Raw genomic sequence first — 24,912 nt, 5'->3', positions numbered from 1 at the left:
TAATCAGTGGACAATTGATGTGGAACTTAATAGGTCCTTTGTGAATTTGTGTTGGCAGTTTATTTCCAGGATGCTTTGGTATGTCTATTGCTAGCCTGGTTTGTTATGTGCTTTCATGATTGTTTCTACTTGGGTTTTCTGGATTTTGGTGTGCCTTTCATATTGTTCCCTGAAATGCAAAATGTGGCATTGGGCGTATCTAGAACACTAGCCCTATTCCATTTTCCTCAACCTATTGATTTATGGATCATAGCAGAAAGTAGAACATCTTATCTTGGAATGTCAGAGGGATCAATTCTCAACATAAATGGGATGATATTCGTGATAAAATTTCATAAAGCTCTTGTTACATCTTGTGCCTCTAGGAAACAAAGAGGCAGTCGTTTGATCAGGTTTATCTCAGGCACTTTAGTCCTAGAACCTTCAATAACTTTGTGTTCTCTCCTTCGATTGGTGCCTCTGGTGGGCTGGTGATAGTTTGGAAAGGCAACTTTTTCTAGGGAGATACTATTCTAGTTAATAGATTCTCCATTATGGTCAAACTCACGTCTCTTATCTAATGGAATGTCTTTCACTTGACCAACATTTATGGTCCATGCCCGACCCCAGATAAAGTTGATTTTATCCGTTGGCTATACAATTTTGATGCTTCTACCTATGATTATTGGATTTTGGTGGGGGACTTCAACTTGATTAGGTCTCTTGAGAATAGAAGCAGGCTGGGTGGTAATGTGAATGATATGATGGTTTTCAATGACCTAATTCTTCATCTGGACTTGATTGAGATTCCTTTCAAAGGCAGGTCATACACCTGGAGTAACATGCATCATGATGCCCTCCTTGAGAAATTGGGTTGGGTTTTTACATCCACTAGTTGGTCACTTCCCTACCCTAACACTTTGGTGCAACATTTATCAAGGCTCCTCTTTGACCACATCCCATATGTGGTTCAGGTTGGAACCTCGATCCCAAAGGCAAAAGTTTTTCATTTTGAGAGACTATTGGGTGAATTTCGACTCCTTTCTACCCACGGTGGAACAACTTTGGCAGTTTGCTTCCTTTTTTAATCAACCTGCCTAGAACATCTCATCCAAGTTCAAAACCTTAAGAATGAGTCTAAGGCTTTGGAGCAAGGAACTGCCTCAGCTGAATAGGCTGATCAATAATTATCATTGGGTACTAGCTCTTCTTGATGGTCTTGAGGATCAGAGACCAATCTCGAGAGTTGAGTCAAACTTCAGGAAATTGGTTAAAGAACACCTTCTTTATCTACTTGAAGCCAAGAGAATTTATTGGAAGCAACGTGCTACCTTCCAATGGGTTGTTTTTGGAGATGAGAACACAAAGTATTACTAGACTTATGCCACTAATTCTTATTGTAAAAACCTCATCTCTCACCTGAAAATGAATGATGGCACAATGGTAACAAATCATGGCCTAAAGGCTTGTGTTCTTTTTTCATCTTTTAAAGAGAGGCTTGGGCAATCTGAATTTACATTGATGGTTTTTCATCTTCCCGAGCTCATTGAGACTGCTTTCTTGCCCATTCTAGTTAGCCGCTTCACTTTAGAGGAGATACAAGCTGCTATCAGGGATATGCCCTCTGACCATGCCCCCGGTCCTGATGGTTGCAATGGCTTCTTTATTAAGAAATGTTGGCATATAATTGGGAATGATTTTGTCAAACTATGTGATGCTTTTGAGGCCAGTGATTTGAATATCCAAAGCATCCATGGCTCTTTTATAGTATTAATTCCAAATGTGAATGATCTAGAAGGGGTCAATGACTATCGATCGATCTCTTTGCTTAGTTACTCCCTCAAGCTCCTCACAAAACTTATTTCTAATAGGCTGCAGGCTGTAATTGTCAAGGTGGTTCATAAAAACCAATATGGTTTCATCAAAGGCCAAAATATTTAGGACTGTCTTGCATGGGCCTTTCAATTCCTACACATTTGTCATCAATCTAAGAAAGAAATTGTTATTCTAAAATTAGAGTTTGAAAAGGCTTTCGATAAGGTGGAGCACCAAGTTATATTGGATATGTTTAAATATAAAGGCTTCTCTGACAAATACATTTCTTGGATCCGACAAATTCTTTTTTCATGATCATCCTCAGTTTCTCTAACAGAGTCCCTGGCAAGACTTTTCATTGCAAAAGACATGTTAGGCAGGGTGAGCCCCTTTCTCCTCTCCTTTTTTGTAATGGCCGCTGATATGTTACAAACTATAGTTAACAAAGCAGCTAGAATTGGCATTTTGAAACACCCTTTGGGCCATTCTTTTGGAGGTGACTATCCGATTGTCCAATATATTGATGATACCTATAAGACCCTAATCCCGAGATATCTTGTACCTCTTATATCAATCCTTGGATCTATTAGCTGATACGCACAATATAACAGTTGTAGTATCACAGTCAAACTTTGTACATAATTATTAAGGTTCAGAGTATAAAATGTTACAATCCATATTGTATATTACAAACCTAGCTGAGAGGCCAACAAAATATAGCGAAAAGCAAAAGCCCAAGCCACAAGAGTTTAGAGTGCGAACGCGATTTCTAAGACTATTCTTCATTATCGCCTTCACCTTCGGCGAAGTCGGTATCGACTTCCTCATCTAAATGATAATAAGAATGAGTACGGACGATACTCAGCAAGCCCTATACTACTTCAAGTTATTGATAGATGCATAAAGGGGGTAATTCAAGGATAAAGCTTTATGGTTTAGTTTTAAGTGTAGAGCAGGTTTTATGCTGGAATCCAGTTATATTCTCTACTGTTAACCTTTCGAGGTGAAGGTAACCTTATAACAAAGCTTTTAAAACAATTTTAAATCAAGAAAACGCTAACAAGTTATATCTAGGGGTTTTTCAGTCCTGGAAGGGGCTACACCTTGCTCTGCAGTCCCTTTCAACACATCTAGTGTACCTCTAGTATCACACAGATTCTAGTGGATTTAGCTAGCAACCTCATCACATGGATATTTAGTCCACACACTCACTCATCAAGACACACGCATCTAGAGTCTAGTCAACACGATTGCTACTTTTGTATGTCCATGACCTTGTACAAGGCTATTTGAATAGGTTTATACTCTGCAAAGGTTGTACACTGTACCCACGCGATATGCTCAGCTCCAACTGTTGCAAGCAGAGGAGTGAATCATACCGAGACACTCCAATCACCTTTCCTGTCGGGCTATTCTACGAGATTTACCGCCAAGCGCCGGAGTCCATATACTAAAGGCCAATCCCCTTTTTAAGCCTAGGTGGTACTAGTAACCTTCAAATAGAGGGATAGATGGACACTTAACTGCTTGCTGCTCTCAACCTCCTAGTATGATCCTCAACTCAGTCCAGTGAAGGAGAAGTCAAGTCCCGTCCATTAGGACGGATGGTTGCCCGGGGTGGCTAAGCATGACTGCGCAATGACTCGACCCTTAAATAGCCAGGGCAGATATCTTCCGGCAATGAATACCACATAGGTAACTCAAGTCCCCAGGAGAATCCTCATCTAGAATACTACTCCACCTACCCCCGCCAAACAGTTTTCACTCATTTTTACACATCACTCAATATATCCCACACGACGTTAAGGATTTCACAACCATCACAGAATTTACAACCATCGAGGATTCATGGTATATGAGTTACCATTGATAACAGTAAACCTTATCTCCAAAGAGACATATTTTAAAAGCGATGTCTGCGAGGAGACATATTCAATCCTAAATATGCTAGATATCAAGACGTCATCTGTCATTAATATATATAACAACAGATAATCCTAGTGTGATATGTATTTCGGATGATAACATTTATAGCATGGCAAGTGTTTAATAGGATCAACTACTACAAGCAGTTTGTAAAAGTGCAATGCATGACACATGCAATATAAGTCCAGTTTTAGTTGATCATGTAGATTAGTTGAAAATATAGGTTCAATATGATCAAGGAGATAGGACTTGCCTTCTCTGAGGTTTTTTTCATGATCTTGGTTGTAGTTAGGATCTTTCTTACTTCTGACGCTTCTCGTGCAACACTCGCAGAATTCTGGCAGTTCTGCAATTGTGGCTATGATCATTAATGGGCTATTCATGAGTGGGGCCCATTGGTGGGACCCACTGAACAGTAGCCCAGGCCCACATAAATAGTGACTCGGTGGGACCTACATGAATAGTACCAACTGGGCTAAAATGGGCTCTGATTGGGCCATGTCTGGGCCTGGATGGGCTGGGCCAGACTTGGTTTGCATAGTGTTGGGCTGCAGTGCTAGCCCACTCGAGTTTGGGGTGACTGGCTTAGTGGGCTGCGGAGCTGGGCTGGCCCACTAAGGCACAACCTTTGGTGGCTGGGCCAGCCTAGCAGGCCAGTCACTACTGGGCATGGGCCACGACCAGCTTGGCCAGGCCGAGAGGTATGCAGATGGTGGCCCAGCGACACGTGACGTGATTGAGCAGCGAAAGGGATAGACTGGCGATGAGGAATCACAGCGGAGCTGCGCCAACGATCTTGCCGGATTCACACTCTAGCCGGGGGTTCTCTAAGAGGAGTGGTTGCCGGGCTTCTACACAATATGGCGGACTCGACTGGGGGCTCATCGACGGTGGGCCGGGACCGGGGCAATGCTAGATGGCGACCAGAGTTGACGACAGCAGTGCAAGAAATTTTGGTAGCACTTCCCTCGCTCCAACGCACTCTGGGTCACCTGCAATCCTATGGCTAGGTCCATGTGACTAACATGGCGCGAAGGCTGGCTCAAGAGAGGGCTAAGGGTCACCGATAGTGAGGAATTTCAGTGGTGACGGGGAAAACTCACAGCTGCACATGACTATGCGAAAAGAAGGCATGGGGATGACTATACAGTAGCTAACAGGATACGCGAGGGGATAGGGTTTCTTACGAGAAGCTGGCTGGCAGCCAACGATGTGACAGAGCGGTGGTGGCAGAGGCGACTCGTCTACTGGCACGAGCAGGCTCCCGTCGGGCTTCTGTCGATGGAGAGCGACATAGGGACAACAACGTCCTCCTCGAGCTCCTGGGCAGCACGTAGACAACAGATCGACAACGATGAGCTACAGTGCGTGCAATGGCAGCGGTGAATGGGGAAAAGGGGAGAGGGCCCGGGCTGCGCTATTTATAGAGGAGAAGAGGTGCAGTGAGGCAGTGGGCGCGTGATGTCGAGAAGATGTTGGCGGGCAGTGCTGTAGCGAGGTGGCGGGGTGGCGCCCACAATTTTTCTCATGGCACGGGCGCTCTGCGCTGTCCACGTGTGAGCATGGGCGCGAAAGTCGTGTTGTGCAGTGGTATGGGTGGCACAAGCATGGGCAGCGAGAGAGAGAGAGAGAGAGAGAGAGAGAGAGAGAGAGAGAGAGAACACGGAGGGTGTCGCGATGATATTTCTCAGAGAAGGCAGCCAACACGGTGGCAGGAACAGCACGGCGTTGTGTCACGCTAGAGGAGGGAGGAAAACGGAGGCGTGAGCGCGGATGGCCGACACGCGTGCGCCTGAGCTCACATGTGGGCGTGCGATCGGGCAGGTCGGGGCGCGATGAGGCTGGGTTGGCAACGCACGCGAGTGGGTCGAGCGCGGAGGAAGGAAAGGGGAAAAAGGAGCCAAACTGGCTGGGCCACGCGAGGGAGAAAAGAGGGGGAGGAAGGCTAGGCCGACTCAGCTGAGAAAGAGAAAAGGAAGGGGGAGATTGAGCCTGGGAAAAAATGGTTGAAAAGGAAAAAGGAAAAAAATAAAAGGAGGTAGGGTTTTGGAATAAATTTAAAAGAGGGTTTTTGAATTTGGATTCAAGTTTGGTCTTGTCATAAATTCAAATGGAGACATTTGAATTTGAATTTGGATTCGGATGTAACACTTCGGGATTAGAAGATGATTTGAATCAAATTGTATTTGAGCTGAATAGAATCTAAGAATAGATTTAAAATTAAGAGACATTCAATTTCAAATCTCCACACAAAGAACCATAAAAATCATAAACTAATACATATGAACCAATTAAATGCAAGGATTGTTTTTAAAACAATTTTAGTGCATTTTGGAATACCTTGTCAACTTAATACATTTAATATATGAACATATACATACTTCTATATATACATTCATATACCTACCTCCTTGATTTTAGTTAGCCTAATTAATCACAAAAAGTTTTAATTTAGAGCGAAAATTACAATTAGTTAACATGTTAAACTCGGGATTTTACAATACCCTTCTGGTTATGCCTGCTGATGGTTGGCATTGTTTTGTGTTAAAGGGTTGCTCCGGTCGTTTGCTGATTCTATAGGTCTCAAGGTTAACTTCCATAAATCTTGAAAGGTAGCCCACCTTGCCAACACTTTTGGTTGTCAAGTTCGTGGTATGCCTTTCACCTACTTGGGACTTCCATTAGGAACTACAAGGGCAAGTATTACTGAATATATGCCTATGATGAACAAGGTGGAAAGACGGCTTGCTGGCATTACTTCCGTTCTCACTTATGCTGGAAGATTGGCCATGGTGAATTCAGTGCTCACTGCCATACTGATGTATTACATGAGTACCCTCAAACTCCTTGTCGTTGCGATAAAATAGTTGGATAAATATAGGAAACATTGCCTCTGGAATATTGGCGATGTCAACAAGAAAGGAAGATGTTTAGTGGAGTGGAGCAAGGCATGTCAGCCAAAGAAGGAGGGTGGCCTTAGTATTCTTAGTCTCAGAGCACAAAACAAGGCTCTACTATTCAAATTCCTTCACAAATTTTATAATTATTGTAAAATACTATGGGTCAAACTCACATGGCAAAGGTATTATACCAATGGTAAGGCCCCACATGCTAGAAAGCTTCTTGGATCCTTTTGGTGGAAAGACATAATATCCCTAGTGGATGACTTCAGAAGTACTGCCTCCTGCTCCATTCAAAATGGCTGCTCTGCCATGTTTTGGAATGAACTTTGGGGTCATGGTCTATTGAACAACACTTCCCCTCAGCTTCACTCTTTTGCCAGAGATAAGGATATTTTAGTTATAATTTTTTTAGGTCAAGATGCTGAGCTGAACTTCTTCTTGCATCTTTCATTATTGGCTTCTGATCAACTCCAACAACTCAATAATCTCTTACAAGAAAGTCAGCTTTCTGAGGATGATCATGATCTATGGTCATACACAGGGCCGGTCCTGATATTTCGGTGGCTCAGGACGAGATTAAAAATAGGGCCCCCGTTAAATATAAATTTCAAAATATTTATATAGCACAGTGGCTTAAAACAATAGTGTTATATTTTTTATATCAAATAAATAGCAGTTGCATGCATCATATGAAAAAAATAGCATGCCCCAGTACACTCCGGAGTCTGGACACCGCCTGCCGCAAGACATCCACTCGTACAGATCTAATTTTTTCAGTTTGGTTTTGGACCGGACGAGTTGTGAGCTTGTGGCGTTGAGCACAGAGCACAGCCTAGTCAGCACAGAAGACAGAACACATATACAATATACATATACATATAGGCCCCTAGGTTTTGAGGGCCCGGGGCGGCCGCCCCGCTCGCCCCCCTCCAGGGCCGGCCCTGGTCATACATCTAGGATTCCATGATTGATGATCATGATCTATGGTCATACATCTAGGATTCCATGATTTTCAAGTCAAAAAGGCATACTCATCGCTCATAGGATTGGTGCCAGCTGCTCCACCCTTTTTATGGTTATGGAAAGCATCTTGTCAAAGCAAGCATAAGTTTTTCTTCTGGCTTCTGTTAATGGATAGATTAAACACTAAGAATTTGCTGAGAATGAAGTCTTTTCATCTTCCTTCCTATGACTGTGTTCTCTGCATGTCTTTAGTTGAAGAGACTTTGGATCATCTTCTTATTCTGCCCTTTCAGTCAAGACTGCTGGTCATTTCTTCATATGGTGTGGGATTTAACCTTACTTTTGATAGATAGGCTTGAGGAAAGCAGGCATAGGACCAGCTCGCCAATTTTCAATGAAATCATCATAGTTGCATGTTGGTCCATCTGGATCCATATGAATAGCATTATTTTTTTTATCAACACATAGTTTCCTTTGCTCTATAGACACAATCATTCAGAGATGAGTTTGCCTTTGACTATTGTCAAGGAAAATGAGAGCAAGATGGCTCTCATGCAAACCTGGTTGGACTCTTTGTAATTTTTTGGTTTTTTTCTTTTTTTCTTTCTCCTTGGTCTAAGACCTTGTTTCATATCCATTTATATAACTCCTTTATTTAATAGAAAATCATCAGTAGACCTCTCCTGCTGTTCCGTAAAAAAATTGCAAATATTATATATATATATATATATATTATATCTATTATGTACTTAGATGTAACGTAGTTCAACTCTGTGCACGCCCCGTTACGATCTTAAAGCAGTTTAGCTACGATTTATAAGATATGTCAATTACTATAAATATATAAGGTAATATTTTGATACCTTCTCTAGTCGTAATTATATACTTTTTATCATGTGATCATAACTTATTTATCTCTACGTATACGCTAGTTATGATCTCAAAAGCAGTATAGTTACGATCCACAAAATATATCAGTTATTATAAATATATATAGTTGTAATTTGGTACCTAATCTAGTCGTAATTATATATTTTCTTAATAACCGTAACTCAACTGTCTGTGCTGTTTAACTAATTAAATCCTCTGATTGCAAATGTAGGTCGTTTTAGTCTCATCAACTATTCTCTAAATATAAGTCATTCTCGAACTTCTATGCACTTTTTTTTCTTTTATTCCCTTCTTACATTTGTTTAATAAATATCACTCTCACAAATAAATACGTTATCTTTTTCAATGCAGAATAAATAAAAGGTAACAAAGTCATTTGATCTATTTTCTTAATCTCTATGCATAAATCTAAAACGACGTACCTTTACAATCGGAGGAAGCGTTATTTTTTAGTCGTAATTTAAAAATAGCATAAAAATAACTATAATTACGACTAGTGTATAACAGACTTGTCCTAATATTATGCGCATCGTAGGGGAACACGCGGCAGCCCCAAGAAGAAAGAACACGCGCGGTTCACGAGGCCGGGCTCAGTAATTGAAAGCAGGCGACTACGACGACGCGTCCGGTGAGCCCCGACGTGAAATCCGCCGCGCATCGGGCCCCACCTCCTCGGGCCTCACTGGCTGCCCCGCCCCCGCTCCCTTTTGTACTCGCTCTTTTTGCAATTTTTCCGCCTTCTCGTTTGGTCGTCTCCCCACTATCACTCAGCTCGAGCTGCTTCGAGCTCCCCAGACCCCATCTCTCGTCAGCGGAGCGCGCCAGGGCTAGGGAAGCCCGGATGGCCGCGGCCCCCGCCGCCGCTTTGGCTGCCGAGCCCTTCTCGATACGGTAAGCACGCGCGCCCTTCTTCGTGTTGCGCGGCTCGAGCTTCTGCTTCTGTCTGTTTGGCATGGCTGGGTATTGTGCGAGTGGGGGCGTTTCTGAGCGTCGGCGGCTGACCTGTTCGACCGCATGGCGCAGGGGTTTTGCCGCGAGGATGCGGGCCGTGGACGCGGCCAAGTTCTACCCGTTCGGCGGCGGATGCAGGGAGGGGGAGCCGCCGCCGCAGCTCCCGCCGATGGGGCTGCCGCCGCGGTCCCGATGGTGGCCGCACGAGCTCGCGGCGGAGCGGGCCCGTCTCTCGGCAGGCGCCAGGGGCAGAGAGGCTGCCGCAGGCGGTGTCGAGGGTGGCGGTCTGCGGAAGGGGACCAAGAGGAAGGGATCTCGCTCGAGTGCCGCAGCCGATAGGGCCAAGAAACGGCTACGCGCGCTCCAGTTTAGGTCCCTTTTGAAGAACAAGGTATGGTTTTGCTTCATGGGTGCATGTGCTTTTGCTTTGTGGGCTTGTAGCTGTAGGTCTCAAGGGGAGCCACAAGCGCATTGGTAATGTACGAGCTTTTTCAAATGTGCAAGTATTTTGCTGCCTGTAGACATGAAAAGTGTTAGCACTTGTGTCCAACAATGCCCAGATAGACATGAAAAGTGTTAGCACTGTGTTCAACAATGCCCAGATAGCACTATGGCAGTACGAGAAAACATGCAAGTGTGCTACTTTTAGCTGTTTGAAGCTCTAAGTAAGGAACAGTAGGAGTTTGTTCAGTTGATAAAACTGAGCCTATTGATAATACAATTTACTGAATCATGATTTAAAACTGTTGTTCCGTTGCATGACCAAAATTCAGGTTCTCTGAAGCAAACTACTCTCTATCAGTCAACGTTTGCATTGCCACAAGCAAACATGCTTCTATTTATTTTCTGCTAGAAATAGTGTAGCAAAAAGTATTCAAGACGAATGCACTATAGTATTCTCTTGAAGTTTTGTTGAACAATCTGCAACCTAAATGCATAATATTCATTTTTCCTCTATGAAGTTTCGCTCCTTATTTTCAGCTCACAATAAATAAGATGTGTTCATTAACAGGAGAAAACTTCTAAGCCTCAGTCAACATCTCGTTTACATCTGCACATGCTGCATATGGGATTGTTGAGAAAACATAGAAGTTCTTCTATTCATACAACGAGAGAATTTGCACCAAGAAAGAAATTGGACAAGGCGCGGGTGCCAATTCATGAAAACAGCATGATTAAACAGAGCAGAGGAAGAATGGGCCCCTCTAATGACATGCACAGTAGCCTTTTCGGGAGTAAAGAAGCAAATTCTGTTGTAAATAAGCGAAGCACAATAGTCAGTGAGTCAACTAATTATCCTGTAAGTACTGGCTGTGAAGTGGTGAAACATGCCGCAGGATCCAAGGATGATATTTTTGGAGATCTCCCTCTCTTGGAAAGCTCCAATATTATGTTTCGGACCGGAGTTGATGAACCTCCGACTGTTCTAGAAGGATCTTTTATAACAAATCAAAGTGAAGCAGATGCTATAACAGAAACTGTACCCTTGAAACTGATTCATGCTTCTGACATCACTGCACATACACCATCTCCTCTTGAAGACTTGATGAAAAATGAAGGAACTCCTGACAAAGAACCAACATGCATCTCTCACAATGATGCAGCTAGGAGTCACCCTTCCACTGCTGGGATCGATGGTCAGCCAAATCATAAAAGCATCAGCGCGGTGAAACCATGTCTTGGTGATACACAGCTGAAATATACTGGTGGGTCTGCTTTAAGTTCTTATTCTGACCTGAGGTCAAAATGTGGTTCTAGCAATCCTCCACAGGGTTGTTTTGATACGAACACAAACTGCTCTCAGGAAATTAAGAAACATGATACAAGTTCTGCTACAAGTCCACCTGCCATGAGAATCAGAACTGAAGCAACTAAATATAAAGATGCATCGGTTAATGGCAAGAAGAGTACTGATATCTCTGGTCCGGTGGTCACACCCAAGAACCATCTTTCATCTCAAGGCACTGTATTGCCGTATGCAGTATCACAAGGGGTTTTCAACACAAGAACCAATGCAGATGACATGTTTTCATGCAGAAGTATGCCTGCCAAGGAATTCAAACCAGCTTCCAGACCTTCTGGTAACTTTACAAGTAATGTGTGCCATGAAAGTAGGAAACATGTGGATGCTGTGCCATTATCAACAGAGAACCAGGGTAGCTGGTACTCTAAACTTCACCCAATTTGCAGTCCTGCTAGTATTGGCTTGGCTTTTATGAAGCTACCTGGGCTTGAAAGAATGGAGATCTCAAACTGCAATGTAAAGATAGGTGAAAACAAGTTTATAAATGAACAATCAATGAACACAGTAAGATACCCAAAACAGCAGTTGGTGAGTGGCATGACCAATGTTATGCAAGGCCAGAAAAAGATTGGTCTCAGCAACTCTCAAGCTGGGAAAACTGCTCTGGATGGTTATGTGGGCCAAGATGTTTATCATCCGCAGCAACCCACAGTGCGGTTGATGGGTAAGACAGTCTCAGTTTGTAAGCATAGCAATGATCATAATGTATCAACCACGGGGAAAGAGTGTCATGAAAATATTACCATTCAAGAAAACCACTGCGCCACAATCTCATGTCAGTTTCCCCAGAAGAGATTGTTCCCTTGTCAGGATTCTGTGATGCCAAGAGCACATCTAAATGGTTCTTCAGATTTTTTGGCAAGAATTCCCAACAATACTGTGTCAGGGCAAAAGACTACTTTCAATGGCCTCCATAACAAAAGGCAACCAATAAATAGTGCTTCTTCAACCATAAAACATTGCACTTGGAATTTTGGAACTCAGTTTGTTCGTCAAGCTGAACTTAACAAGGCATCCATGGTCAGTGCCAACTCTGAGACCAGGCATCTAGAACTACATCAACCGTCTTATATGATAAGCATTCCTCAGAATCAACAGTTTCATTTGTGCACTCCTGCATCACACATGAGTAGAGAAGATCGCAATTTTGTGGGTCCAGCAGTGAACCAATCTTCTCCCATTCCACAAGGGTTGCTAAATGCGAGCATGAAGGAAAAGTATCAGAAATCCACTTTGCTGTCTTACGGCGATCCTAGTTCTGTGCCTATTCGCCAACCCTACCAGATACCTGGAACAAAGTTATCTTCTGCATCCATCATATCCTTTTTTGACTATGGCGTGAATGATTCTTTCTCCAGAAACTCTTCTCCTGGACTGTGTCCTCTTACAGCTAGTTTGGCAAATAAATCTGTTTCAACAGTTGGACCAACTTCTACGGGCAGTCTTACAAATACAGATGTTAGGAAGGGTGCTGGTTTTGCTGATCAAATAAATAATAGACCTGCTTATGCAGATAATGTTTCACAGCAACCTGCAAAGAGACAACTTATTACAGATAGACAAGATTTTATGTCTATGGGCCCAAACATGATAAACCATTCACTTGGCTGGTCACTTAATGACGCAGTTGGTCCTCGGATACTTGATTTTAGTAATAGAGTAGCAGGAGATGCCGTGCAAATATCAAGAAATGAAAACAACATTTTAATGGCCAGTTCGGGTCAAGTTCCAGCTGTTGAAACAATGTCGAGGGCTGGGTTGGTTGCAGGAGCTAAAACCATGTTGAAGCCAGGTCAAAACCTGAATGATCATTCCAAACTGCTATACTCCACTGCATTTTCAGTGGATAATGATATTAGTTCAGTTGTATTATAGTGGAAAGCAAGAAGAAATAATCAGGTGTCCTCGTTCAACTTATAGTTTGGATTTTTTTTTGGTATTTGAATGGTCAGCATGAATAGCTGCCATCCCAGAAAAGTTGTAAGAGATCCATATTTCTGAACACGTTAGTTTAGCAATTAATGGGTTACTTTTATTCTTGTAATTTTCCCAGTCAAATGTGCAAGATTATTTGATTGTTTGATTACATATCATGCCATATCTGACACAAACTTGAGGACATTTGAACTATAAAAACTGTAACTACTTGAGTATTTCTATTTTGGGAGCATTCTATTTCCAACAGTATGTGTTATGATCCCACATGATGCATAGCAGTTCAATTGTGTGGCCTGCGCATATTATTTTAAGCTTGAAAGTAAAGCAGAGATTTACTGCATTTTACTTTCAATCTGTTCTGTATCCATCATGCATAGCAGTTCAATGGACTTACACTTGATTGCTTTGCAATTGTCTGTCATTGCAGTTACAAAGCTGCCTGTTTCACTTTTTGTCTCCCTTGGTCGCCCCGTCTAGTCCTTTTGTGCAGCACTGCAATATTCACCTTAATTCTACCCCTTTTTCATTGTAAGTCTATTGCCTAAATCTAACATTCCAAAGATGGATAAACTAAAGTGAGCATTTGGAATGGAAGTGCTGTCCTTTTGCAGATTCATCAGCCTTAGCTTTTGAGCTGATCAGATGAGCTACACAATGATAGGTGCTGTCCTTGAACCCACTAAGCGTGTGTTTGATTTGTGGGATATTCCTGGATGGGATATGACTATCCAGTTTTCGAAGGTGATTAGTTCAACGCAGTTATGGATGGGGTGGTTACCTTTCAGAAATATTCTTCTAGACGTTGGATAAGCCCATCTACCAAAAAATGATGAACGGAAACATCCGTGTTTGGATGAGTTTTATCCTTGTTGATGTGATATAGTCTGATTGGTTAGAGTAAATGTATTTTTTCTTAGCACACTTTAAATGATATTATCTCATAAATTATTGATCTGATTGTATCATTGTATTAATTGCAATTAAATAAAAAAACAATATCTCACATGATTATATTTTGATGAAAAAACAAAATATATGACAAGCATGTCCTACAATTTTTGGCTAACCATATCAAAATTCTATCCGTACAACTAACGAGAAATTAGATCACTCTATCTATACTACTAAACAAGAAATTAGATCGTCTCATCTAACAAAACATAGATGGTCATATCTTATCTAATTTTATCCTTCATGTTAGACGATTTCTTGGGTCGTTTGGCTCTCTTTGTCCGGCTCGGTCACATGCGCACCGCCTGGACTCCTGGTGCACGACGCCACGCACACATCTAGTTGTTGTGCACCATGCCTTTGGCTGACGCTCGCCTGGACTCCCGGTGCATGACGCCACGCACGTATCCAGCTATTGTGCACCATGCCTCTGGCTTACGCCTGTTCGACCTCCTTGTTTGGCTAGGATCCGATCCCACATAGCTCGCCTATAGACTATATTGTAATCCTTGTGATACGAATCAATACAACAATTATTCATGTGCTAATCTAGCTTACATGGTACGATGAGGTGTGTCCGTTCCTTGCGACCACACGTTTTCGTCGAGCCCTAACCACATGCCACCTGCCACCATGGTTTACAACACTGCTACCGCTCAGCAACGCGGCGAGGTTGAGGTTGCTGCTGCCCAATGCGATTGCGATGCCGCCGTCGCCACCCGCGATCGTAAGGCCGCCGTCGCTCGTGAACGCGAGGAAGCCGCGGCCCACGCACGTGACGATGCTGCCTCCCATGCAGACGACCTCGCCTAGGCCCTGCTCCTCCATGAAGCCGCTGCCCTCGCCAATTTACATGCGCAAGTCGTCGCGGTTCCGAACATTCGAACACTCATTCCCGTGGTTCTGGACCTCATCTCCCCCAACTACAACAAGTGACGTGGCTACTTTCTCATTACCCTTGGGAATTACTCCCTCTCCGATCATGTCCTCTTGACGCCGTCCACTGCGATTCCCCCGATTGGGTTTGGATGGATTGCGTCATTCTCAAGTGGATCTACAACACCATCACACCTGAGCCCGTCGATATCGTGATAGTGCACATCACCACCGTGTGCGCTGTGTGGCTCGAGCAATAGTTCATCGGCAATCGGGAGACGTGGGCTCTCTACCTTGACACCGAGTTCCGTGCTTTTGTCCAAAGTGATCTCAATATCTCCGATTATTGTCACCGCTTGAAGAGTATAGCCGATACCATCAATGATCTCAGGGAGCCCATCCTCGATCACACACTTGTTCTCGCCGTTCTGTGCGTCCTCAACAGGAAGTTCCAGTATATGGCGACTCTTCTCAAGCGGCAACAGTCGTTCCCCACCTTCGTAGATGTCTGAGCTGATCTCCTGCTCGAGGAGCTCACTATGGCATCTCGCGTCTCGCCCATCCTAGCCCTCCACTACCCTCCTCGCTGTCGTGCCCCCGGGTTCACGGGGTAACAGCAGTGCACTGCCTACTGGTTCGTCAGGTGGGAACCTATCTACTTCACCGCAAGGTAGTAGCCAGACCTCCAACAGCTCCTCTTGTCATCACCATTGCAATGGTGGCACCCCCTCCGCTAACCCTAGCCAGGGGTGGCCTTCGTTCTACAACCCTTGGACAGGGACAATTCTGATGTGGCTAGGTCTGAGCTCCTAGCCTGGCGTCCTTGGTGGTCCTCCGCGGTAGCAGTGGCCGTGCTTCCCTAACGCATCACAACAGCAGCAGTGCACGCCGGTCCCTGGCGCACAGCAGCATGCGCTCATGGTTGCACACGTGCTAGTTGCCTACCTGCTAGTGCAGCAGTTCTCGATGCCACAGCTCATCTACTCGTCATAGGGGTCGTACCCTCCTATGGTTTTCGCTCCCTCTCCTAACTGGGATCAACACTCCTTCAACAATGCTTTCAGCACTATGATGTTCACACCGCCACAGTCTATTGATTGGCTCATGGACTCTAGGGAGACCTCCCATATGACCTTTGACGTCGGTAACATCTCCTTGTCACGTCCCTCTCTCCTCTCTACTCCATCCTCTATTGTTTTCGGTGATGGGTCACTGTTGCCTATCACCTCCACCAGTTCCATAGTCCTCCCTGGTCCCTTTCATCTTAATAATGCCCTTGTCACTCCTAACGTTATTAAGAATCTCATATATGTTCATTAGTTCACTATTGATAATAACTGTTCCATTGAGTTTGACCCTGTCGGCCTTTCTATGAAGGATCTTCGTTCCAGGAATGTGATCGCCAGGTGCAATAGCTCTAGTCTTCTCTACCCTCTTCATGTGTCGGCACCCGCCACTTCATCTCGTGCTCTTCTCGCTGGCGCTCCCGCTTCGCTTTGGTATCGTTGTGTTGGTCACCCTAGTGGCGATGCTCTTTCTAGACTTGCTAGTTCTTTTGCTATTTTATGTAATAAGGGTGCTAGTGACACTTTATGTCATGCCTGTCAACTTGGCCATCATGTACGCCCTCCATTTGCCACATCAAACCCTAGAGCTCTCAAGAATTTCGACTTAGTGCATTATGATCTTTGGACCTCTCCCGTTGCCAATGTCTCCAGTTACAAATACTACTTAGTTATTCTTGATGATTGCTCTCATTTTCTATGGATGTTTCCCTTACGTCTTAAATCTAACACCTTTTCCACTTTCTCTAATTTTTCTCCTATGTGGCTACTCGGTTTGGCACCAAGATAAAGGGTGTCCAGTGTGACAACGACCGCGAGTTTGATAACTCCACCACCCACACTTTCTTCCTCACCAATGGTGTTGCTCTTCACATGTCATGCCCCTACACTTCCCAGCAAAACGACAAGGTCAAACACATCATTCGGTCTACCAACAACATAGTGTATTCCCTCCTTTTTCAAGAAAGCCTCCCCCTCCAACTGGGTTGAAGCCCTCCATGTTGCCACATATCTCCTCAATCGCTTCCCTACAAAAGCTCTCTCTTTCTCCACTCCTTACTTCGTGCTATGCGACGTGCCACCCACATGTTCTCATCTCAGTGTATTTGGCTCAAAGTGCTATCCCAAATTGCCCGCCATCGTGCCCAACAAGTTGTCTCCTCGCTCCACCATGTGCGTATTTCTTGGCTATTCCTTTGATCACAAAGGTTACTGGTGTCTCGATCTCTCGTCCAATCGGGTTATCATCTCCCGACATGTGACATTTGATGAAACCTCATTCCCTTTCGCCGAGTTGAACAACCAACTAACCCCTGGTGATTTTGATTTTTTTTATCTACTAACACATTTGTGCCGACATCCATTGGTTCACAATGTTCGTCTTTGTCTGCAGATCACCTCAGCGGTACGACCGTCTTTGGTCACGCCCTGGCCCCTAGCTTTGTGCGCGGCTTGGTCAAAGAGGCCTTGGCGCCTGACAACCCCTCAACGCCTGGCCCCAGCCCAATGCGTGCCTTGGCTCCTCCCAGCGTCGTACCTCCTACAATGCCAATACCGGGTGCAACGCCTGCCCCCTTGCCCGTGCTGCCAAGGATGCCGCCCTCGCCTCCAGTGCCTCTGGATGGGGCGCCCCCATCGCCCGCGACTGCTGTGCATGTTGCCGTGCCCACCAGGCCACTTCCAGTCGGTGTCATGCCAACCCTACCCATAACCAATGAGCATACCATGGTGACACAAGGGAAAACGGGTTTCTGCTAGCCGGTTCAGTGCCTCAACCTGCATGACGGCACTTTATCTCCAATTCCAAAGACATATCGATCTGCTTTGGCTGATTCGAATTGGTGTCATGCCATGGAAGAGGAGTATGCAGATACTTGGGTTCTTGTGCCACGACCCTTGCAAGGCAACATTGTTATCGGCAAATGGATCTTTTGCCACAAGCTCAAGTCCGATGGCTCACTTGATAGATACAAAGCACGATGGATTCTTTGTGGCTTTACACGATGACCCGACATTGATTTTGATAAGACTTTTAGCCCCGTTGTAAAGCCTGCCACTGTGTGCATCGTTTTGTCTTCGGCTTTGTCTCGGGATTGGCATGTTCATCAATTGGATGCAAGGAATGCTTTCTTGCATGGCACCTTGACTAAAATAGTGTACTGCTCTCAACCAACTAGCTTCATGGATTCCTCGCATTTGGATTATGTTTGTCGTCTGAACAAGTCCATCTACTGCCTCAAGCAGGCGCCTCTTGTATGGTACAATCGTTTTGCCTCTCACATTTCATCTCTTGGGTTTGTTGAGGCAAAATCAGACACTTCCTTGTTCATTTACCATCACAGTGCCAACATGACTTATTTGCTCCTCTATGTGGATGACATTTTGTTGATTGCCTCCTCATATACTCTTCTTCACCAGATTATTTCTGCACTCTAACAAGATTTCACTATGAAGGATCTTGGCCTCCTCCATCTGACGTTCACTTGTCTGGATATTGCTTACACCGTTCAGTAGGTCTGTCTTCACATGCATGATCCTCGGGAGCCTCACTTTACTGTGCTAAAGCTCATCCTCCGATACATTCATGGCACTCTGGATCATGGTATGTTTCTCCACTGGTCATATTCAACGGAGCTGGTTGTTTATTCTGATGTGGATTTGGTAGGTTGCTCGAATACTCACAAGTCCACTTCTAGCTATGCAGTATTCTTAGGTGATAATGTTATTTCCTGGTCCTCCAAGCGTCAGAAACCTGTATCTCGTTCCAGTGTGGAGGCAGAGTATCGAGCTGTGGTGAATGCCGTTGCCGAGGCTCACTAGTTGCGATAGTTGCTTCAGGAGCTTCATTGTCCACTACAGCGTGTGACCCTTGTCTACTGTGATAACATCAATACAGTCTACTTCTTCATAAATCCGGTGCAACATCAGCGCACCAAACACACGGAGATTGATCTACACTTCATTCGGGAACGTGTCGCCCTCAGTGACTTCTGTGTTCTTCATGTCCCGACCTCGTCACATTATGCAAATATCTTCACCAAGTAGCTTCCAACGTCAATGTTCACTAAGTTCAGGTCCAGTCTGAATGTTCGCTTCTGCGAGGCTCCGACTGTGGAGGTGTGTTAGACGATTTCCTAAGTTGTTTGGCCCTCTTCGTCTGACTCGCACACGCGCGCACCGCATGGACTCCTGGTGCACGACGCCACGCACGCATCCGGCTGCTGTGCGTCTTGCCTCTGGTTGACGCCCATCCAGCCTCCTTGTTTAGCTAGGATTCAGTCCCACATAGCTCGCCTACAGGACTATATATTGTAATCCTTGTGACACGGATCAATACAACAATTATTCACATGCTAATCTCACTTATACTCCAACCAAACGCATCCTAAACTTATGCAGCTTCATGTTGGTAGTCTTCTGGTCCTGCAACCTTGGAAAAGCTTCCTGTCGATGCACGCAGTTGCTTCAGACCTTTCCAACTGCATTGTTCTTACTTTCCTTGGAACAAGAGTAAAGAAGACTTTGCATGGTATCGGCAATGATGCCTTTCTTCTCGTCCTTTGATCCCATAATATTAAACGCCCCATACAGAAGTATAAATCCATCTGTGCATCCCTTGTCATCTACATCATCGCAAAACGAGAAGCAGATCAAGAAACCTCGGAACAAGCTGCTCGGAAGTCGCAGCAACGAATCATGGGTGTTCTTGGAGCCCTTGCTAGACATTTGGACGCCCTTGTTGGGTAAGCGCAGCATGCCCGGAGTGTTTCATATCATACAATAGTCCTGGCAACAATGGCTGTCCCAAGCTTTTGGCTGCTGTTTTGTTCTTCGATCCATATGAACTCTCCATTTCATTCTATTTCTTTCTTTTGTTTTGCACCGGACAGGCCAGGGATCATGCTGCTTTATCCTCTGTAAGTAACGAATCACCCTCTTCAGAAACAATCAACACAGCACCATGAGGAAATTAGCACTGTACTCTGAATTCTAACAAAGGTTTTCATGAACAAAATTGGCAGATACGCGTCGATGCGCGCAATAGAGAGCCCTTCTCCCCTGGACGATCAGCAGTGGCTCACCTACTGGGTCCTCTACTCCCTGATCACCCTCTTTGAGCTCTCATGCTGGAAAGTTCTCCAGTGGTAAGCTTCCATTCAGCAACTCCCTCCTCTGTCCAGCTTCTTCAGTCGGCCAACGCAGTGCTGCCGTTGCCCGTTGAGGTCACATGCTGAAATGAAATCTGCATCCTTCTTCTCAGGTTCCCTCTGTGGCCGTACATGAAGCTGCTCTTCTGCTGCTGGCTGGTGCTGCCCATCTTCAATGGCGCGGCCTACATCTACGAGACGCACGTCCGGCGCTACTTCAAGATCGACAGCTACGTGAGCCCCAACTACAACGAGCGGCAGCGGAGGGTGCTTCAGATGATGAGCCTCGACGCGCGCAAGTCCGTGGAGCGCTTCATCGAGACGCACGGGCCTGACGCGCTGGACAAGATCATCCGAGCCGTGAGTTCTTCTCCTTCGCCGTGCCTTCCGAGAGTTTTCGGCGATGGTTTTAAAAGTGTTTTTTCTGATCGAAAAAAGTTTCTGTAACCTGTGCAGGCTGAAGAGGAAGCGAAGAGGGTCTAGTTTAGCGTGCGTTGAGCCGAAGGCACCCATTGTTTCAGGCGGGGGGAAGGCATCTGATGGCCGCCGTGCATTTGCAGCATACTCACTCGACTATCTGCTGCTGACGTGATGTGTGTGTTTGATCTGTTCGTTGGGCTTGGCAAGATACTAGCACTTCTGTATAAGAAAAGTTTCCATGAACAAATGACGAACGAAGCTACATATTTGGTATAATCCTTTGAAATTCTTATCTGTTAAATACATTTCTCTGAATGAGACCCACACATCCCTTGACCCTACCTCTGTCTCTCCAGAACACGGCTAGTAAGTTACAGAACATGCATGCCTGTTTCGATCTTTTGCCCATTCAGGCATGCATCAGCATAGAAACAAAATGAAAACTGAAATATACTATCAATTAATTATTGTCTAGATATCCACTGCGAATCGAAGTATGCCCTCGCCAAAATTACAAATATACGCGCTTGTACAGGAATGGATGCACGGCGAATTGAATCAATTCCGGTTCCACCCTTGGTGAGCCAACAGAATTATTATCGATCAGATGGAGGCGAGCGTGCTGATGTCCATCGGGTAGGCGTCGTTGGGCGACTTGGCGCGGTAGGACCGCCGTCCGACGACGATGTTGGCCGCCTCCGACGGGTGGAACGCGTCCCAGAAGATGTGCTGGTCCCGGTTGGCGCACGGCGCCTGGAACGGCAAGCACGTCACCTGCCCGTTGTTCCTGCCCACTCCGCAGCACCCCGCGTTCGTCACCGTGAAACCTGCACGTACGTACGATCACCATGCATCAACACATGCAAATGATCCAATCATTGTACCGTTTGTACTACCACTCGTCCTAATTTGGGCGGCCATTAATTTGGGTTTCGTAATCATCGATCGATTACCGTAAGAGGCGGCGTTGGCGAGGATGTCGTTGAAGATGCTGTAGGCATTGATGAAGGTGAAGTGTGCGCCGGGGAGCGCGTTGAACTCGTCGACGAGGCCGACGAGCCGGCGGTTGAAGATCTGGATGGCGCCGTCGATGCGAGCGACGCAGGTGACGCCGTCGGCGCTGTACCGCGCCAGCTCGTTGGGGCTGCACCCAACCTGCCCCACCCCGATCATGACCACCTTCCGGGCCCCGTAGTTGTACAGCACCTGGAGGTAGCGGCGGTAATCGGCGATGAGCGCGTCGGCGAACTGCTCGGGGGTGTAGCGGCTGCCCGTGTTGTAGAAGGCCGGCATGAAGTAGTTGTTGAGGTAGTCGTTGCTGCCCATGCCGACGCTGAAGATGCACCGGCTCAGGTGGTCCGACGCCGTGTCCTGGTCGCCCAGGATGTTCACCAGCGTCTGCACCGCCGTCTGGTAGTTCTGCACCTGCCCCGCGAACGGGATCCGACCACCCTGCACGCACGTGGCGCGCGCGCATGACATGCATGACGATCGGTTGGGATCTCATTTCTGCATTAATAAATCGGCGAGACATAGCTAGTCGCCGCCTCGCCGGTGATTGAGTCGATCACGTACCAGCTGCTGCCCGGTCTCGGCGCGGATCCCGGCGGCGGCGGAGGCGAAGTTGGCGCCGCCGAGGAGCTGATCCCCGCTCGTGGCGGCGAACGGCGGGATGAAGTTGTCGAAGCCCAGAAGTTGCGCTGCGCATTCACGAAACGAAGTACGTGATTAGAAAATGAGAAATCGGTGCACGTACGATAACTGCATGGGAGTTTGCTTCTGGCGCCCAAGTTTTCCGTCCACACTAATTGTTAAAGTGAGTGCAGAGTCATGCCACATACATGTCATGCAACTTTTTTTAAGGATACAACAGGACGCACACGGCACGCTTATTTTGGCTCTGCCAGACCGAGTGAGGACTCTGGCGTCTCGGCCGGTGGCTCTTCTTCAACAACCACATCTACAAAAACTCCCATATCCGTCTTAATTTACATCTCTCCCGAATTTTCTATTCCTAGAATCTATGCCAGGTTATCACCCAGATATGCATGCGTGAATGACGACCACTAACATCACATCACGTATGAGTGAGTTACTCCTACTTCTAGTAGTAGTAATCGACAAGGAGAAGCTATAGGCAGGTGTCCCCGGTAGCCACCTTATCCTGCTCGACGTGACCACCTACGTACATGTATTGCAACTACCTACGCTAGCTAGCTTACCGATGACATCGACGGTGGTGAGTCCGTTGGTGAAGCGCCCCGACGGGCCGCCGGCGAAGTCGATGCCGTAGGGCGGGTAGTTGGCGCGCGCCAGCGACACGATGTAGTTGTTGTTGCCGTTGTCAACCAGCGAGTCGCCGAAGATGAAGTAGCACGGCACCTGCGGGTCGCACCGCGCCACCGCCAGCGCCCAGCTCACCGCCGCGACCAGGCACAGCAGCCGCCTCAGCTCCATGGCAGCAAGGCTAGGTAGCTAACGTGCTGGCCGGCCGGCTTGCTTGCTGCACGGGGCCGGAGAAGAGAGGAGGGAGATCGACGGATCAATGGTGGCCGGCTTGTTTCTGAAGAGCTCGCGAGCCACGCAGCAGTATATATAGGCAATAGGTCAGTGTGCCGACGGCAGAGATGGAGGCTCACGCTCGCTCGCGTATGGCACTGCTGCGGTGGGCCGGGCGCGCGATCGAGCGGCAGTGTACTGTGCTGAGTTGGACATTGAAGGTTTTGGAGCCGCGCATTGAACCGTGGCAACGTGGCCATGTCTTCCTGCTGATCTGCTATGTGGATGCGATGAAGTCTTTTAGGATACGCATAGCTCGTTATACTCACGAGACGTCCCTGATTCAGATCATAATGAGTTTACTATATTTACATGTTCAATCAGAGCTACGATCAAGATTCTTAATCAATTCAACTAAAAAAACTAGTTTGATAGATAAATACCCCTCCACTTTTATATCATGCTATCTTATTATCAATTTCTAATGTAGAATTAAATCTAGTTCAACAATCTACCCATCATACATCGAGTCCCAATAATCTACCCGTCACCTGGAGACGTTTCAACAGCCCTGGTCCGAAGGACCTGATTACCGAGCAAGCTGAGAAGTTACTAGTGTTCCGCAGCAGCGCAGGGTTACACGGATCTCCTCACTTCATTAAATTCCCCAGGCCGCTGCGGCCAACGCGTCCGGTGAAAATACGTTTTGTTATCAGTGCACTGCACTGCGTGCGTGATCAGGATGGTAGGAAGACTGAGATTCGGCGTGTGCTATATGAACAGGAGTTGTAACAGTTACTCCTAGATCCGGAGCGTGGCATGCATGTATGTACGCCCGATCGGGATCCTGTAGTTGCTATAGGCAACTGCAAAGAGGCTACTGTATCCACAGTAAAATGTATTAGGCCCGATCTGAGCAGTTGATTTCACGATACATGCATCAGACCCGTATGTACAGTATCACTACAGTACACGTACAGTGTCAGAACGAATGCACAGTAAATCAGATTACTGTTGCTACAATAAATATGATTAGCTACTATATAACACTGTAGCGCAAAACTTATTTTACTATATAAATAGTGATCCTCTGCATTAATATAGAAGATCCGAGTTCACACCCGATCAGGATCCTGCAGTAGCCTGGGTTGCTTGGCTACCTGCTGGGACTTCACTCTGCCACGAACAGTGGTTACCGTGGTGTTTCTTTCGCGCCAAGGACAGAGATATAGGGCGGCGTTCTTTGGGAAAGAAACAAGAGCCTTTTACGGACAGAAAATCAAGTGCATTTCGTTTCCACTATGGATATCCTTTTTTCCTTGTCAGAAACCTTAACCCTGTTACTTTAAAAAAGAAATCCTTAACCCTCAGAAATAGGTTTGATATGTTTACATCGAAAATATCGCTAGCGAGAGTCTAGATAGTTCGACGTAGTAGGGATATCCTAAAAGGCCATTCTTTTATGAAACTCCATACTAAGATATAGTAACCCCCAAGACCCCAAGTGTGAATAGTTAGAACAACTGTACTCAATATCTCCGTCCGCAAGGCCAAGTGGGCATAGGCTAGTCCGTGAGATAAGCAGGCATGCCATTTTTCACATTTAAAAACGGGGGAAAAAGATAATGCACGGCAGTACATAGAGAGAGTCAGGGCAGCTCCATTAATGGCGGTAGGAAGGAGCTAACGTGAGCGCCTTCAAGTGCCCGCGCCGACGTTACAGTGCAGTGCAGTCCCCCGAAATTCTTTTTTTCTTTTTGCGCTCAAAGCACCGCTGCCCCTGA

The 24,912-nt window shown here is 45.9% G+C and overlaps 3 protein-coding genes across 3 annotated transcripts; 2 read left to right on the top strand and 1 right to left on the bottom strand.

The window, feature by feature from the left end:
• The first annotated feature begins 9,071 nt into the window (after positions 1-9,071).
• LOC133919717 (uncharacterized) lies at positions 9,072-13,318 on the top strand. Its single transcript, XM_062364209.1, has 3 exons — positions 9,072-9,368; positions 9,501-9,819; positions 10,441-13,318. Exons 1-3 carry the CDS (start codon positions 9,319-9,321, stop codon positions 13,105-13,107), a joined length of 3,036 nt encoding a protein of 1,011 aa, XP_062220193.1. The 5' UTR covers positions 9,072-9,318; the 3' UTR covers positions 13,108-13,318.
• A 6,362-nt stretch (positions 13,319-19,680) lies between these two features.
• On the top strand, positions 19,681-20,939 carry LOC133919707 (HVA22-like protein f). The gene is made up of 5 exons (XM_062364198.1): positions 19,681-19,804; positions 19,952-19,978; positions 20,084-20,206; positions 20,323-20,569; positions 20,666-20,939. Exons 1-5 carry the CDS (start codon positions 19,758-19,760, stop codon positions 20,690-20,692), a joined length of 471 nt encoding a protein of 156 aa, XP_062220182.1. The 5' UTR covers positions 19,681-19,757; the 3' UTR covers positions 20,693-20,939.
• Positions 20,869-23,203, bottom strand: LOC133919699 (GDSL esterase/lipase At5g45670-like). Its single transcript, XM_062364186.1, has 4 exons — positions 22,852-23,203; positions 22,205-22,329; positions 21,583-22,081; positions 20,869-21,456 (listed from the first exon to the last, which is right to left on the bottom strand). The coding sequence occupies exons 1-4, from the start codon at positions 23,084-23,086 to the stop codon at positions 21,233-21,235; spliced, it is 1,083 nt and encodes a 360-aa protein (XP_062220170.1). The 5' UTR covers positions 23,087-23,203; the 3' UTR covers positions 20,869-21,232.
• Between the last annotated feature and the right edge of the window lie 1,709 nt (positions 23,204-24,912).

Source organism: Phragmites australis, chromosome 1, assembly GCF_958298935.1.
Source record: "Phragmites australis chromosome 1, lpPhrAust1.1, whole genome shotgun sequence".
Classification (NCBI taxonomy): domain Eukaryota; kingdom Viridiplantae; phylum Streptophyta; class Magnoliopsida; order Poales; family Poaceae; genus Phragmites; species Phragmites australis.
Note: the sequence above shows the minus strand (reverse complement) of the source record. Positions and strands in the feature narration are given on the sequence as shown.